This window comes from Oncorhynchus kisutch, linkage group LG5 (assembly GCF_002021735.2).
Source record: "Oncorhynchus kisutch isolate 150728-3 linkage group LG5, Okis_V2, whole genome shotgun sequence".
In the NCBI taxonomy this organism is placed as follows: Eukaryota; Metazoa; Chordata; class Actinopteri; order Salmoniformes; family Salmonidae; genus Oncorhynchus; species Oncorhynchus kisutch.
This window is the reverse complement of record NC_034178.2, coordinates 74,941,142-74,958,987: the sequence shown is the minus strand read 5'-3', so window position 1 is coordinate 74,958,987 and position 17,846 is coordinate 74,941,142. Positions and strand designations below refer to the sequence as shown.

General features: G+C 40.3%; 1 protein-coding gene across 1 annotated transcript in view; it reads left to right on the top strand.

Annotated features, from left to right (window-relative positions):
* The first annotated feature begins 5,371 nt into the window (after positions 1–5,371).
* LOC109884123 (POC1 centriolar protein homolog A) overlaps positions 5,372–17,846 on the top strand; it is a 39,556-nt gene continuing 27,081 nt past the window's right edge. The window contains exons 1-5 of the mRNA XM_031825801.1: positions 5,372–5,824; positions 5,911–5,995; positions 9,104–9,275; positions 13,835–14,014; positions 14,515–14,622. Coding sequence (XP_031681661.1) covers positions 5,810–5,824; positions 5,911–5,995; positions 9,104–9,275; positions 13,835–14,014; positions 14,515–14,622 — 560 coding nt within the window. The 5' untranslated portion in view covers positions 5,372–5,809. The remainder of the gene's footprint in view (positions 5,825–5,910; positions 5,996–9,103; positions 9,276–13,834; positions 14,015–14,514; positions 14,623–17,846) is intronic.

Here is a 17,846-nt window from a genome sequence, read left to right as displayed (position 1 = left end):
TTCTGACTTCAACTGTACCATGTGTACACCAATGGTTTACCTAGACATACTGGTACCACAGCTCCTTCACTCTGTCACTATTCCTCTGAAATGACAGCTTGTACAGTTGTTTCAAAACTCTGTCTAACACTTGATTGGTTGATTGGTAAGATTGTAATTCCTATTTCATTACTATGTCACCTGGCAGGTAATTTGCCAATTTAGCAGAGATCACAATCATTCCATGTCCTAGATATTTATGGAATATACATGTATGTCTGACTGATTTTGATATTTGAATGGATCATGTGGCACGTGACGGCTCACACGATGAAAGAATGTTTTGAATGTTTAAATGTTTAGATGTTTAGAATGTTTAGATGTTTAGAATGTTTAAATGTTTAGAATGTTTAGATGTTTAGAATGTTTAGATGTTTAGAATGTTTAGATGTTTAGAATGTTTAAATGTTTAGAATGTTTAGATGTTTAGAATGTTTAGATGTTTAGAATGTTTAGATGTTTAGATGTTTAGAATGTTTAGATGTTTAGAATGTTTAGATGTTTAGATGTTTAGATGTTTAGATGTTTAGAATGTTTAGATGTTTAGATGTTTAGAATGTTTAGATGTTTAGATGTTTAGAATGTTTAGATGTTTAGATGTTTAGAATGTTTAGAATGTTTAGATGTTTAGATGTTTAGAATGTTTAGATGTTTAGATGTTTAGAATGTTTAAATGTTTAGATGTTTAGAATGTTTAGATGTTTAGAATGTTTAGATGTTTAGAATGTTTAGATGTTTAGAATGTTTAAATGTTTAGAATGTTTAGATGTTTAGAATGTTTAAATGTTTAGATGTTTAGATTTTTAGAATGTTTAGATGTTTAGAATGTTTAGATGTTTAGAATGTTTAAATGTTTAGATGTTTAGATTTTTAGAATGTTTAGATGTTTAGAATGTCTGGATGTTTAGAATGTTTAGAATGTTTAAATGTTTAGAATGTTTAGATGTTTAGAATTGTTTAGACAATTTCACTGAGAATCAACTCATCAGTTTTGATCAGCCATGTGCAACTTGTAATCAAATGTACTTCCTCTTTTGCATACACTTGCTAAAACATGTTGCAATTTTAAATTAATAATAAATAAAAATCTGATGTGAACAAGAAACAAATTATTTCTTGAGATTTGAATGGATTTATTTTAAAAAATATATTCTCATTCGAGGATTGAGCTAAAGCGGTTGAGAATAACTGTAATAAACAAATACATAGGCTGTACTTTTCAAGAGAGGTATAAATATAATGGGGTTTGAGAAAACAGTCTTAAAACATCAACAAGGAAGTAGAAATGGGTTAGGTTACTTCTATAGTTAGGCTAGTATAAATGGTATTGAACTTTGTCTGAACCTCTGTTGTAATTCCAGCGATGTCATCCACTGATGTCACGCATGTCCTGACTGAATGGTGAGAAAAGTTCAAGTCTATATATAGACCTACTCTTAATGAGTGTAAGGTGATCTCTATAGATACAGACCTACTCTTTGTCATGAACCGGCTCAAATTTCGTAACAAAAAGGGAGACAATGTGGAGATAAGGAATAACAAAATATATTTATTAACTAAAGTAAACTAAATATAATGAACAATGGTGTGTGTAGTCAGTAATCAGTAGTGTAAGTGTGTGGTTACGTGCAAAAATGTGATAATGAGGGGTGTTGAAAGGAGCCAACGCAAACAGCCACGCAAACATCCACGCAAACAGCCACGCAAACAGCCACGCAAACAGCCACGCAAACAGCCACAAAAACACAACCAAAATCTGTGTCTGCATGGAGAGAGTCTCCCCAATGAATGGGGAATAGGTGTATTTATCCTGGGACACACCTGAGCCCAGGTGTGTCCCATTTCACTGACGACCCTCCCGGCTCCCCCCACTGACATCCTATTAAGGAAAACAAGAGCAAAGAGACAGAATACGGCAGACGGAGTGGGAGGGTCTGCAGACAGACTCGGAGGGTCTGCAGACGGAGTGGGAGGGTCTGCAGACAGAGTGGGAGGGTCTGCAGACAGACTGGGAGGGTAAGCAGATGGAGTGGGAGGGTAAGCAGATGGAGTGGGAGGGTCTGCAGACGGAGTGGGCGGGTCTGCAGACAGAGTGGGAGGGTCTGCAGACGGAGTGGGAGGGTCTGCAGACGGAGTGGGAGGGTCTGCAGACGGAGTGGGAGGGTCGTCACATCTTCATGAGTGAAAGGTGATCTCTATAGATACAGAACTACTCTTAATGAGTGTGAGGTGATCTCTATAGACACAGACCTACTCTTAATGAGTGTGAGGTGATATATTTAAGTGATAATGCTCTCGAAGCCGGTGATTGGAGGATATATTGGTACTGGTGTTGTTTTCGTCGAGGGCCTGCAAACAGTGTCAATATATCCTCCAATCACCGGCTTCGAGAGCATTATCAATTTTATACAACGTGTTACCAACATATTCATATAATGATTGACATATTTTCAATTAAAAACAATGTTTTGACGAATCAAAACCGGCTGTAATTGGGAGTCCCATAGGGCGACGTACAATTGGCCCAGCGTCGTCCTGGGCAGGCTGTCATTGTAAATAAGAATGGGTTCTTAACTGACTTGCCTAGTTAAATAAAGGTTAGATTTAAACACATTAAACAGTCAGAGAAAGGAAAGGTGTTTTTGGATGATTTCATGAGACATTTTATTTTTATGTTCTACAAGATCAAAAACAATTGTGGACAATTTAACAACACATCAACCTAAACGTAAACCTTCTTTAGCGTATTAGCAGTTAGTCATCGCTTGTTCTTAAGAATGGGGAAAGTTGGTGTCTCCTGCCATCTGGTGTCAATATGACACTAATAGAACAGTTTTATGTGAATTAAAAACAAACAAATATATTTTTTAAATCTAACCTTTATTTAACTAGGCAAGTCAGTTAAGAAGAAATTCTTATTTACAATGACGGCCTACACTACACCAGCTATCCCCGGACGACTCCCCGCCAATTGTACGCTGCCCTATGGGACTCCCAATTACAGCCGGTTGTGATACAGCCTGGAATCGAACCAGGGTGTCTATAGTGACTCTTCTAGCACTGAGATGCAGTGCCTTAGACCGCTGCGCCACTCGGGAGCCCAAAAACAACTACACAAAATGTTGTAAACAGAATGTTGATTTATAAAATGTTTTAAAAACGATATACACATTTGACAGACTTCGGACACAGCATCAGACAGTCACTGTGAACATGTAGAAATGAAGTATTTAGCTACAATACCTCAAATTGGGTTGTTATGTTGTGGACTGGCAATTATAAGACAGGTAATGAGGTCTGTTACCAAACACCAGCATGAACACGACTGAGTCATTCAATTCCATTTTTTACTACTGTGGGACTGGGGTCCTCCTAACGTTTTTTTTTCCCTCTGTGGGTGGAAATATTGAGCTCCACAATACCTCAAAATAGTTTGTTCTGTTGTGGAGATTACAAGACAGGTGGCCTCTGCCACAGACTCGTACCTCACCTGACAAGTGATGGACTCAGATACCCCATCATTAGATGACTTAGCCAGGCATTAAGTTTAGTCTATTCAAATCCTTACACGGTCAACTGAGGGATTGAGGTCCCCTAAGGTTTTTTAAATCTGTGGTTGTTGTCATGAACCACATGTCCCACCGCACACGCACACACACGCACGCGCACGCGCACACACACACACACACACACACACACACACACGCACACACGCACGCGCACACGCACACGCACACAACACACACACTATGTGATAGGGTCAAAGGAGGATGTAGCAGAAATATGGTTATGGTGACAGCTCCTCATGACACGGTTGAACAACACAAAAGGACAGTCCATACTTATGTGTTCTAAAGGGATTCACGACAAGCAGCTGATGGGTTCGTAAGAGGTCACAACCAATCCGGTGGCTCAGGGTCTTGTGTAGTAGGTGGGCCCACTGTGTTAAGTAGTGAACATTGTGTAGGCTACTTGGGTCATTGAAGAGAAAACAGAGTAGTAACCACAAAGCTTAAAGAGGTTTGTGAAAAATACAATCAACCATTCTCTGATTACAAAAAAAGATGAGGGGGGGTTGCGCGATATGGGCAGAAATTCTAGGTGTGTTTTTTTATATTGCGATAGGCGATTCTTGATCAGTTACATGTAGTGGAGTTACTTTTAGTCATTTCCATGTTTATTCATGAGCACTCCTTTATGTGGTGAGCACTCCTTTATGTGGTGAGCACTCCTTTATGTGGTGAGCACTCCTTTATGTGGTGAGCACTCCTTTATGTGGTGAGCACTCCTTTATGTGGTGAGCACTCCTTTATGTGGTGAGCACTCCTTTATGTTGTGAGCACTCCTTTATGTGGTGAGCACTCCTTTATGTGGTGAGCACTCCTTTATGTGGTGAGCACTCCTTTCATGATGATGACCGCTAGCTCAGATTTTGAAAGCATGATGTTGACATGATCAGTCCAATCAAAACTACGGTACATATAACGTGATTTGACGTCATTTTATCTGTGGCCAATGACCTTGAGCCTTCTTGGATGGGCACTTCTAATGTAACTCTATGGCAGCACCCAAGGGGCTTGAAATTTTGAGCTCTCCCTGTAGATTTTGCGGTGACGAAGAGTCCCCATGAGTGACAGAACACTGAGCCAATCACGGTGCAACTAGAGAACAACCCCAACACTCTGTATATTCCACTGGCTGCCCCACCACCACCACAGAAAGCACTGAGCTAGGCTGAAACACCTTTCTTTTGGAGCTGCTTTACTCAAGAAAGCAAAAAAAGAGACCATGTTCGTATGCGGCTTTATTAACGCAATTATATATATTTTCTTACATTGTTTGCAAACTGATATGTGACACGTATCAATGCCAAAATAACATGCAAAACAGCCCCCCCTCAAAAAATGTGTTGCCACTTTGCATGCAATATGGATATGATATGGATTTCTTGTGGAATGAATATTGAACATGTTAATATTGTGATTTCCATGTGAATTTGATTTAATTATGGAGCCCTAGGCGAGGTGGAAAATGATATGTGACGGTTTGCAAGGATCTCAGAAAATAGTTTAAATATTATTTATTTTATGCTCCAGCAAGTATAGTTCTGTAGTCTGCAATTTATTATACTGTTTAACACGTCCAAATGTATTTTGCTAGAGCAACCCTGGTTAAAGTAAACTTGTATAAAGTGACCTTTACCAACGGGATTCTACTGACCCCTGGGTGTCTGTAGTGTTGATTACAGTTGTATTTTGGTCGGCCAATTACATTACGACGTCAACGTCCCCTTTAAAAATTTCAACCCGAAGTTGGCGCTCGATGCGGCGCGCAAACTCAAACGACACTGGAGTTTGTTGTCAGAAACGTCGATTCTAGCGTTTGTAAGCAGCAGGTGATATAGCAAAAAAATCATCAAACGACACTGTTTTATGAAAAATAATTAGCTAATTATAACTCGTCTGGGAACTTTGGATATACGGAAACATTTTAATGACCGACAGTTTGCTTATCGTGCGTATTTGAAGCCAGGAAGAGCGCTAGGTAACGGTGTCTTAACGATGTGGATAATGAGTTGGCCTTGGTAACCAAGCAGCTGACAAACCACCCAGTGAATTTGTAAACAATGCCTTGTGTTGCACATCAAGTTATTATTATTATTATTATCTATTTGTGCTGAACGTTACTGTATTTGAGGACAGTTTGCTAGCTTACAAGGCAGTTGAGCTAGTTATTTTATGAGGGAGTTGTGCTTGTCCATCACCTGAAGATGACTTCCGCATTGGTAAGTAAACATGATGATGATGATGAGTTGCCAACAAATCAACTGACCGGCTAAATACTGTAAAACTGTTCCTTTCACATTGTTAGGATGACCCAACCCTGGAGAGGCACTTCAAGGGCCACAGAGACACCATAACAAGCGTTGACTTCAACTGTAACATGAAACAAATTGGTAAGTGTTGTTGTTCGTCAATCATTTAAAAAAAAAAAAAAAAATTCGAATATATTTGGTACATGCGCCCAATACTACAGGTGTAGACTTTACCGTAATATGCTTACTTATGAGCTCTTAAAAAGGAAGAGACATTTTCAGAAAAGGAAACAGTAAGAATAACAATAATAAGACTATTTACAAGGAGTCAATGTGCAGGGGTACGAGGTAATATGTACATGTAGGTAGGGATAAAAGTTGCTCGTCAATCAGGATAGATAATAAACAGAGTAGCAGAGTTAGTATGTGTGTGGGTAGAATCCAGTGAGTGTTGATATTTGTAAATATTTTTTTAATTGAACCTTTATTTAACTAGGCAAGTCAGTTAAGAACACATTCTTATTTACAATGACAGCCTAGGAACAGTGGGTTAACTGCCTGTTCAGGGGCAGAACGACAGATTTTTACCTTGCCAGCTTGGGGATTTGATCTAGCAACCTTTTGGTTACTGGCCCAATGCTCTAACCACTAGGCCGGTGCAAATATAATAGTTAGGACTATGGACTAAAAAACCTAAATAAAAAAATATTAGCTGAGTTTGGTTTGTTGATCTGGACAATTCTGACAAGTTATAAATAGCTCTCTAAAATAGCTCTCTAAGGTATGTAATGACCAACATGACAAGAGGAACTGATGATTGGGGTTCCCGAGTGGCGCAGCGGTCTAAGGCACTGCATCTCAGTGCTAGATGCGTCATTACGGACAACCTGGTTCGTGATTGGGAGTCCCATAGGGCAACGCACAGTTGTCGTCCAGGTTTGGCCGGTGTAGGCCGACATTGTAAATAAGAATTAGTTCTTAACTGACTTGCCTAGTTAAATAAAGGTCCAATTAAACAAATATTTACAAATATCAACACTCACTGGATTCTACCCACACACATACTAACTCTGCTACTCTGTTTATTATCTATCCTGATTGACGAGTCACTTTTATCCCTACCTACATGTACATATTACCTCGTACCCCTGCACATTGACTCCTTGTAAATAGTCTTATTATTGTTATTCTTACTGTTTCCTTTTCTGAAAATGTCTCTTCCTTTTTAAGAGCTCATGAGTAAGCATATTACGGTAAAGTCTACACCTGTAGTATTGGGCGCATGTACCAAATATATTCCATTCTTTTATTATTTTTTTAAATGTAAAAATTTAAATGATGCACTACCCAATATAGAAATGGCACCTTGTGCATTCTACTATTACAACGTTCAATAGTAAGTTTAAAGTCGGGCCGAGTTCCTTAAAAACAACTATTTTCTTTTTAAGCATTTTTTTGTGGGGGACTAGTTTGTTGCCCTAGACCAGTTTGGGAACCACTGGTGTAATGGGTACAGTCTGTTTGTCTTATACTATAGTATGCCAATGGGAACAGTCTGTTTGTCTTATACTATATTAGTATGCTAATAGGTACAGTCTGTTTGTCTTATACTATAGTATGCTAATGAGAACCGCCTGTTTGTCTTATACTATATTAGTATGCTAATAGGTACAGTCTGTTTGTCTTATACTATAGTATGCTAATGAGAACCGCCTGTTTGTCTTATACTATATTAGTATGCTAATAGGTACAGTCTGTTTGTCTTATACTATATTAGTATGCTAATGGGAACCGTCTGTTTGTCTTATACTATATTAGTATGCTAATGGATACAGTCTGTTTGTCTTATACTATAGTATGCTAATGAGAACCGCCTGTTTGTCTTATACTATATTAGTATGCTAATGGATACAGTCTGTTTGTCTTATACTATAGTATGCTAATGAGAACCGCCTGTTTGTCTTATACTATATTAGTATGCTAATAGGTACAGTCTGTTTGTCTTATACTATATTAGTTGTTTAATGGGTTCAGTCTGTATTATACTATATTAGTTGTTTAATGGGTTCAGTCTGTATTATACTATATTAGTTGTCTAATGGGTTCAGTCTGTATTATACTATATTAGTTGTTTAATGGGTTCAGTCTGTATTATACTATATTAGTTGTTTAATGGGTTCAGTCTGTATTATACTATATTAGTTGTTTAATGGGTTCAGTCTGTATTATACTATATTAGTTGTTTAATGGGTTCAGTCTGTATTATACTATATTAGTTGTTTAATGGTTTCAGTCTGTATTATACTATATTAGTTGTCTAATGGGTTCAGTCTGTCTTAATCTATATTAGTTGTCTAATGGTTTCAGTCTGTATTATACTGTATTAGTATGCTAATGGGTAGAGTCTGTTTGTGTTTAGCCAACTCTATCAGTGTTTGCATTGTTGCAGCTGTAAGCTTGGCAGAGACAGGGCTGGCTACAGCATATCCACTAATAGCTCTGAGACAGAACATCTGTAGTCTGTGTATTGGCGGGACTCCCTAAGTTGTGGATCGTTCAGAGGGATGGCGATGAGAAATAACAACAATATAAGCGGCTTCACCCGAAATACAGTTTCCTGTCAACAAAGGCATATGTATAATCTTTGGAAACTTTACTTACCAGGCGTAAAGTGGAATGTGTTCCTCGCTATCAAATAAATGTCTGAATCTTAACTTTTTGTCTGAACTGCACCATATTCCTGCTAAGTTAGATAGCGGGCTGCCGTTAGGATCACACATAGGTGAAACACGACTATATTGTTGTTTTCCAACCAATAGACAGACTCCAGATGTTCTGTCCCACAGCTACGACACTACTGTGGCACGACCTGGCTAGTTAACTGGGGTAATATTCACTGGAAACACAACCGACGCAAATGGGGAGGGACCTACCTGAATAGGTACAATAGTTTTCATTTATGTTTGCAACCATTTTCTACATTGTGCACTAATGAATACACCGTGGTATTCTTGGTTCATCCGGCGACGGGCTCCACATATAACATGCAGCATGGGACCAGTCTAGCTAGCCAGTTAACCTCTGTGGCCTCTTCATGTTTGATCCTGCCCTAGCTATAGGCTCCACTAACAGACTCGACTAACTTCTTTATATGTCTCTCTGATCTTCGTTGCCCCAGTTACAGGCTCCATATATATATATTTTTTTTATAGCTAACTGATAATATGTCTATGTTCTTGTTGTCTCCAGCGACCGGCTCCATGGACTCCTGTCTCATGATCTGGAACTTGAAGCCCCAAATGAGAGCCTATCGGTTCGTGGGACATAAAGACGCGGTGACGTCAGTCCAGTTCTCTCCCTCCGGACACCTGGTGGCCTCAGCTTCCAGGGACAAGACTGTCCGCCTCTGGGTGCCCAGTGTGTAAGTCTAGTGCGCAAATTGGGCGCGCATTGTTTTGGGCGGCAGGTAGCCTAGTGGTTAGAGCGTTGGGCCAGTAACCGAAAGGTTGCTGGATCGAATCCTCGAGCTGACGAGGTAAAAAATCTGTCGTTTTGCACCACTGTTCATTTTAAATAAGAATTTGTTCTTCACTGACTTGCCTGGTTAAATAAATTAAATAAAAATGTTTTTAAAAGAGAATTGAAGATTATATACTTTTCATAAATGATTTATGCCACATATTGCCACTGGGTGGCAGCGATGTTACATTTGACATTTGCGTCATTTAGCAGATCTCTTATCCAGAGCGACGTACAGTCAGTGCATTCATCTTAAGGTTGCTAGGAGGGGCAACCACATATATCAGTCATAGTCATTACATTTCCTCAATAAAGTAGCTATCAGCAAAGTCTCTGCTGGTAGTAAAGTGTGACTGTTCACAAAATGCATGTTTATTAGACCTTTCATAATCTGAAGCAAGGTTGTGTGAATAAATCAGCCAGACAGAGGAGAACCTTAGTCACTCAACCATAGAGGACTGTCTCTGAAACCTAGACGGTCTTGTGTCTCCACATGTGTTTAATGGGAAGAGAGAGGGAAGATGTTTTTTATTTTTTATAGTAGAAATGTGGCTTAATAACTATGCTCTTACTGGCTGGCTTAAGATCTGACAATGGAGACAATGGAGAACACGCTCTGCTCTGGTACTGCAGCCTTCTCCTTCTATAACATGATGTGTAGTAGAAGGATCTATGGTGGAAAGAATGGCTAGACAGTGAAGTGTGAATAATGGATTTGTCTGAATGGAGATAGGAAGTTTGTAGTCTAGGTGGCTTGGAGAGGAAGTGCTAGGAAGTTTGTAGCCTAGTTGGCTTGGAGAGGAATTTTGTAGTCTAGGTGGCTTGGAGAGGAAGTTTGTAGTCTAGGTGGCTTGGAGAGGAAGTTTGTAGTCTTGGTGGCTTGGAGAGGAAGTTTGTAGTCTTGGTGGCTTGGAGAGGAAGTTTGTAGCCTAGGTGGCTTGGAGAGGAAGTGCTAGGAAGTTTGTAGCCTAGGTGGCTTGGAGAGGAAGTGCTAGGAAGATTGTAGCCTAGTTGGCTTGGAGAGGAAGTTTGTAGTCTAGGTGGCTTGGAGAGGAAGTTTGTAGTCTAGGTGGCTTGGAGAGGAAGTTTGTAGTCTTGGTGGCTTGGAGAGGAAGTTTGTAGTCTTGGTGGCTTGGAGAGGAAGTTTGTAGCCTAGGTGGCTTGGAGAGGAAGTTTGTAGCCTTGGTGGCTTGGAGAGGAAGTTTGTAGCCTTGGTGGCTTGGAGAGGAAGTTTGTAGCCTTGGTGGCTTGGAGAGGAAGTTTGTAGCCTTGGTGGCTTGGAGAGGAAGTTTGTAGCCTTGGTGGCTTGGAGAGGAAGTTTGTAGTCTAGGTGTCTTGGAGAGGAAGTTTGTAGTCTTGGTGGCTTGGAGAGGAAGTTTGTAGCCTTGGTGGCTTGGAGAGGAAGTTTGTAGTCTATAGTTGGCTTGGAGAGGAAGTTTGTAGTCTTGGTGGCTTGGAGAGGAAGTTTGTAGCCTAGGTGGCTTGGAGAGGAAGTTTGTAGCCTAGGTGGCTTGGAGAGGAAGTGCTAGGAAGTTTGTTGTCTAGGTGGCTTGGAGAGGAAGTTTGTAGCCTAGGTGGCTTGGAGAGGAAGTTTGTAGCCTAGGTGGCTTGGAGAGGAAGTGCTAGGAAGTTTGTAGCCTTGGTGGCTTGGAGAGGAAGTGCTAGGAAGTTTGTAGCCTTGGTGGCTTGGAGAGGAAATTTGTAGCCTTGGTGGCTTGGAGAGGAAGTTTGTAGCCTTGGTGGCTTGGAGAGGAAGTGCTAGGAAGTTTGTTGTCTAGACAACTTGGAGAAGTGCTACATTTTTCAATAGCGCTTCGATTGAACAGATTTTCCCATTCAGTCCAGCAGTTTTACATTTACTTGTATGTGAATGACATTTTTGGAGGATGTGAGCGTGTGTTATCTGAGAGTACCGTATCCCAGGAATAACCCACTGTAACGTCTGACTGCTGCTGAAGCACTGCTTTCAAATTGAGCGAGTACCTTCCTACAAATATCTTGGCATCTGGCTTGATGACACTGTCATTTAAAAAACATGTCACTGAGCTGGTGAAGAAGTTGAAGTTCAAAGTTGGTTTGTTTTTACAGAAACAAAGCCTGTCTGATAGGAAAGATTTTATCCAGGACTCTTTTATGTCTATTTTAGATTATAGGATATTATCTATATACAGCTAGATGCTGATATCCATTGTTCCCTTAGGTCTGTTACTGGTGATGGTTCTAGAACTCACCATTGTTCCCGTAGGTTTATTACTGGTGATGGTTCTAGAACTCACCATTGGGCCCTTAGGTCTATTACTGGTGATGGTTCTAGAACTCACCATTGTTCCCGTAGGTTTATTACTGGTGATGGTTCTAGAACTCACCATTGTTCCCGTAGGTTTATTACTGGTGATGGTTCTAGAACTCACCATTGGGCCCTTAGGTCTATTACTGGTGATGGTTCTAGAACTCACCATTGTTCCCGTAGGTTTATTACTGGTGATGGTTCTAGAACTCACCATTGTTCCCGTAGGTTTATTACTGGTGATGGTTCTAGAACTCACCATTGTTCCCGTAGGTTTATTACTGGTGATGGTTCTAGAACTCACCATTGTTCCCGTAGGTTTATTACTGGTGATGGTTCTAGAACTCATCATTGTGCTTTGTATCAAAAAGTGGGTTGGACCTCTCTATGTAAGGAGAGCAGATTCTTCTTGTGTTTTTATATAAAGCACTCATGCAGAAACTTCCTATATGTATCTGTCATCATTAATTCAATTTATACTTGCAAATTACCAAACCCAGTCTCAGACCTTTTTAAAAATGTTTCCCTTTATTTAACTAGGCAAGTCAGTTAAGAACAAATTCTTATTTTCAATGACGGCCTAGGAACAGTGGGTTAACTGCCTTGTTCAGGGGCAGATTTGTACCTTGTCAGCTCGGGATTTGAACGTGCAACCTTCCGGGTTACTAGTCCAACGCTCTAACCACTAGGCTACCCTGCCACCCCTTGGATAAGAAAAAACATTGGAAAGCCCTTCGGTCTCCACAGAGCTTCTTTTAGTTGCCTGCTTTATGTGGATCTACTCACAGAACTCTGAAATGAGATGTTCTGGTCCCTACTTGGTCAGTTCACAGTCATGATCCGAGACCTCTATGTTGATACATGTGTCTGGTATTCTATTGTTGTAATCGTGTGTATTGTATGTGTTTGATGTATTTATGAAGGGCTCATCTGTAGAATAGACCCTAGTTTCAGTATGACTTTCCACACTCTCATAGAATATACTACACTCTCTGAGACTTGATGAATCAACACACTCATAGAATATACTACACTCTCTGAGACTTGATGAAATATTCACATGACGAGTCTGTCATGCTGCAGAGTGTTGGAGTGAAAACCTTCAGAGAGCATATGGGGTAGTACCTTCTTTCACATGACACAATGGATAAGCACCTGTGCAACATCTACGTGAGAATGCTTTTCATAGACTACAGCTCAGCGTTCAACACCATAGTGTCCTCCAAGCTCATCACTATACATACACTTAGGTTGGAGTCATTAAAACTAGTTTACATACACTTCGGTTGGAGTCATTAAAACTAGTTTACATACACTTAGGTTGGAGTCATTATAACTAGTTTACATACACTTAGGTTGGAGTCATTAAAACTAGTTTACATACACTTAGGTTGGAGTCATTATAACTAGTTTACATACACTTAGGTTGGAGTCATTAAAACTAGTTTACATACACTTAGGTTGGAGTCATTAAAACTAGTTTACATACACTTAGGTTGGAGTCATTAAAACTAGTTTACATATACTTAGGTTGGAGTCATTATAACTAGTTTACATACACTTAGGTTGGAGTCATTAAAACTAGTTTACATACACTTAGGTTGGAATCATTAAAACTAGTTTACATACACATAGGTTGGAGTCATTACAACTAGTTTACATACACTAAGGTTGGAGTCATTAAAACTAGTTTACATACACTAAGATTGGAGTCATTAAAACTAGTTTACATACACTTAGGTTGGAGTCATTATAACTAGTTTACATACACTTAGGTTGGAGTCATTACAACTAGTTTACATACACTTAGGTTGGAGTCATTACAACTAGTTTACATACACTTAAACAACAGGAGCCTAAACAACTGAGTTTTAATAACTCCTACCTAAGTGTATGTAAACTAGTTGTAATGAGTCCAACCTAAGTGTATGTAAACTAGTTGTAATGACTCCAACCTAAGTGTATGTAAACTCAGTTGTTTAGGCTCCTGTTGTTTATGTGACAAATACAATTACATTTTGATTTAATTTTGTAATACATGTTCGAGGCCACGAAGGCCATGTGTAGAATAAGTTAAGGCCATGTGTGGAATAAGTTAAGGCCATGTGTGGAACTCAGTTGGTCAGGAAATTGGTCCTGGGGGGGGTCATAATTCCTCTGTTTCTTCCTTTCAGTAAGGGCGAGTCCACGGCGTTCCGAGCCCACACCGGAACGGTGCGTAGTGTCAGTTTCTCCGGTGATGGACAGACCTTGGTCACCGCGTCCGATGACAAAACTCTCAAAGTCTGGACCGTTCACCGACAGAAGTTCCTTTTCTCTCTCAACCAACACATCAACTGGGTCCGCTGTGCCAAGTATGGAACCAACAACCTGTTTTTACGCTCACAACAATGTTATGATTACGATGTCTGTACGAAACCAACAACCTGATTTTACCCTCACAACAATGTTATGATTACGATGTCTGTACGAAACCAACAACCTGTTTTTACCCTCACAACAGTGTTATGATTACGATTTCTGTACGAAACCAACAACCTGTTTTTACCCTCACAACAATGTTATGATTACGATGTCTGTATGGAATCAACAATCTGTTTCTTAGCCTGGTCTCAGATCTTTTTGTGCTCTCTATGACAATGAACATAGGATTTAGCAAGACGGCACCAACAGATCTGAGATCAGGCTATCCGTTACTGTTTCTCTCATAACACAAACATTAAAACAGGCTTTATGTACATTTTTAAAGCATTATACAAGTTTTACAAGTTATACGTATAGTATTTGAAATAGTGTATTTATGTTCAGTGCGTATGCCATGCGCCCCCACATTGTTGGTCCTTTCTGTCTTCAGGTTTTCACCAGACGGCAGGTTGATAGTATCGGCCAGTGACGACAAGAGCATTAAGATCTGGGACAAGACGAGTCAGGAGTGTATCCACTCATTCTATGAACATGGAGGGTAAGGCTTAATCTGTATACAGTGCATTCGGAAAGTATTCAGAACCCTTGACTTTTGTCACATTTTGTTACGTTACAACCGTATTCTAAAATGGATTAGAATCTACACACAATACCCCATAATGACATCACAATACCCCATAATGACATCACAATACCCCATAATGACAAAAGAAAAACAGGTTTTTAGATAAGTTTCAAATTAAAAGGAAGTTTAAAACTGAAAAATACATTTACATAAGTATTCAGACCCTTTACTCTGTTCTTTGTTGAAGCACATTTGGCAGTGATTAGGGCCTTAAGTCTTCTTGGGTATGACGCTACAAGCTTGGCACACCTGTATTTGTGGACTTTCTCCCATTCTTCTCTGCAGATCATCTCAAGCTTTGTCAGGTTGGATGGGGAGCGTCGCTGCACAGTTATTTTCAGGTCTCTCCAGAGATGTTAGATCGGGTTCAAGTCCGGGCTCTGGCTGGGCAACTCAAGGACATTCAGAGACTTGTCCCGAAGCCTCTCCTGCGTTGTCTTGGCAGTGTGCTGTTGTCCTGTTCAAGGTGAACCTTCGCCCCAGTCTGAGGTCCTGAGCACTCGAGCAGATTTTCCTCAAGGATCTCTTTGCAATTTGCTTCTTTCCCTTGATCCTGACTAGTCTCCCAGACCCTGCTGTTGAAAAACATCCCCACAGCTTGATGCTGCCACCACCATGCTTCACCGTATAGATAGTGCCAGGTTTCTTCAAGATGTGACGCTTGGCATTCAGGCCAAAGAGTTCAATCTTGGTTACATCAGACCAGAGAATCTGGTTTCTCATGGTCTGAGAGTCCTTTAGGTGCCTTTTGGCAAACTCCAAGAGGGCTGTCATGTACCTTTACTGAGGAGTGGCTTCTGTCTGGCCACTCTACCATAAAGGCCTGATTGCTGGAGTGCTGCAGAGATGGTTGTCCTTCTGTAAGTTTCTCCCATCTCCACAGAGGAACTCTGGAGCCACATCAGAGTGAACATTGGATTCTTGGTCACCTTCCTGACCAAGGCCCTTCTGCCCCAATTGCTCAGTTTGGCCCGAGCGGACAGCTTGAGGAAGAGTCTTGGTGGTTTCAAACTTCTTTCATTTAAAAATGATGGAGGCTTCTGTGTTCTTGGGGACCTTCAATGCTGCAGACATTTGTTGATACCCTTCCCTAGATCTGTGCCTCGACACAATCCTGTCTCGGAGCTCTACGGACAATTCCTTTGACCCCCCATGGCTTGGTTTTTGTTCTGACACTGTCAACTGTGGGACCTAATATAGACAGGTGTGTGTCTTTCCAAGTCATATCCAATAAATTGAATTTACCACAGGTGGACTCCAACTTGTAGAAACATCTCAAGGATGATCAATGGAAACAGGATGGACCTGAGGTCAATGTTGAGTCTCATTGCAAAGGGTCTGAATACTTATGTAAATAAGGTATTTTTGTTTTTTATGTTTCATAAATTTGCAAACATTTCTACAAACCATTGTCATTTTGGGGTATCGTATGTAGATGAATTGTTAATTTAATCCATTTTAGAATAAGGCTGTAACGTAACAACATGTGGAAATGAATACTTCCGAATGCACTGTGTGTATTCTGTGTATGTACAGTGCCTTGCGAAAGTATTTGGCCCCCTTGAACTTTGCGACCTTTTGCCACATTTCAGGCTTCAAACATAAAGATATAAAACTGTATTTTTTTGTGAAGAATCAACAACAAGTGGGACACAATCATGAAGTGGAACGACATTTATTGGATATTTCAAACTTTTTTAACAAATCAAAAACTGAAAAATTGGGAGTGCAAAATTATTCAGCCCCCTTAAGTTAATACTTTGTAGCGCCACCTTTTGCTGCGATTACAGCTGTAAGTCGCTTGGGGTATGTCTCTATCAGTTTTGCACATCGAGAGACTGAAATGTTTTCCCATTCCTCCTTGCAAAACAGCTCGAGCTCAGTGAGGTTGGATGGAGAGCATTTGTGAACAGCAGTTTTCAGTTCTTTCCACAGATTCTCGATTGGATTCAGGTCTGGACTTTGACTTGGCCATTCTAACATCTGGATATGTTTATTTTTTAACCATTCCATTGTAGATTTTGCTTTATGTTTTGGATCATTGTCTTGTTGGAAGACAAATCTCCTTCCCAGTCTCAGGTCTTTTGCAGACTCCATCAGGTTTTCTTCCAGAATGGTCCTGTATTTGGCTCCATCCATCTTCCCATCAATTTTAACCATCTTCCCTGTCCCTGCTGAAGAAAAGCAGGCCCAAACCATGATGCTGCCACCACCATGTTTGACAGTGGGGATGGTGTGTTCAGGGTGATGAGCTGTGTTGCTTTTACGCCAAACATAACGTTTTGCATTGTTGCCAAAAAGTTCAATTTTGGTTTCATCTGACCAGAGCACCTTCTTCCACATGTTTGGTGTGTCTCCCCGGTGGCTTGTGGTAAACTTTAAACAACACTTTTTATGGATATCTTTAAGAAATGGCTTTCTTCTTGCCACTCTTCCATAAAGGCCAGATTTGTGCAATATACGACTGATTGTTGTCCTATGGACAGAGTCTCCCACCTCAGCTGTAGATCTCTGCAGTTCATCCAGAGTGATCATGGGCCTCTTGGCTGCATCTCTGATCAGTCTTCTCCTTGTATGAGCTGAAAGTTTAGAGGGACGGCCAGGTCTTGGTAGATTTGCAGTGGTCTGATACTCCTTCCATTTCAATATTATCGCGTGCACAGTGCTCCTTGGGATGTTTAAAGCTTGGGAAATCTTTTTGTATCCAAATCCGGCTTTAAACTTCTTCACAACAGTATCTCGGACTTGCCTGGTGTGTTCCTTGTTCTTCATGATGCTCTCTGCGATTTTAACGGACCTCTGAGACTATCACAGTGCAGGTGCATTTATACGGAGACTTGATTACACACAGGTGGATTGTATTTATCATCATTAGTCATTTAGGTCAACATTGGATCATTCAGAGATCCTCACTGAACTTCTGGAGAGAGTTTGCTGCACTGAAAGTAAAGGGGCTGAATAATTTTGCACGCCCAATTTTTCAGTTTTTGATTGTTAAAAAAGTTTGAAATATCCAATAAATGTCGTTCCACTTCATGATTGTGTCCCACTTGTTGTTGATTCTTCACAAAAAAATACAGTTTTATATCTTTATGTTTGAAGCCTGAAATGTGGCAAAAGGTCGCAAAGTTCAAGGG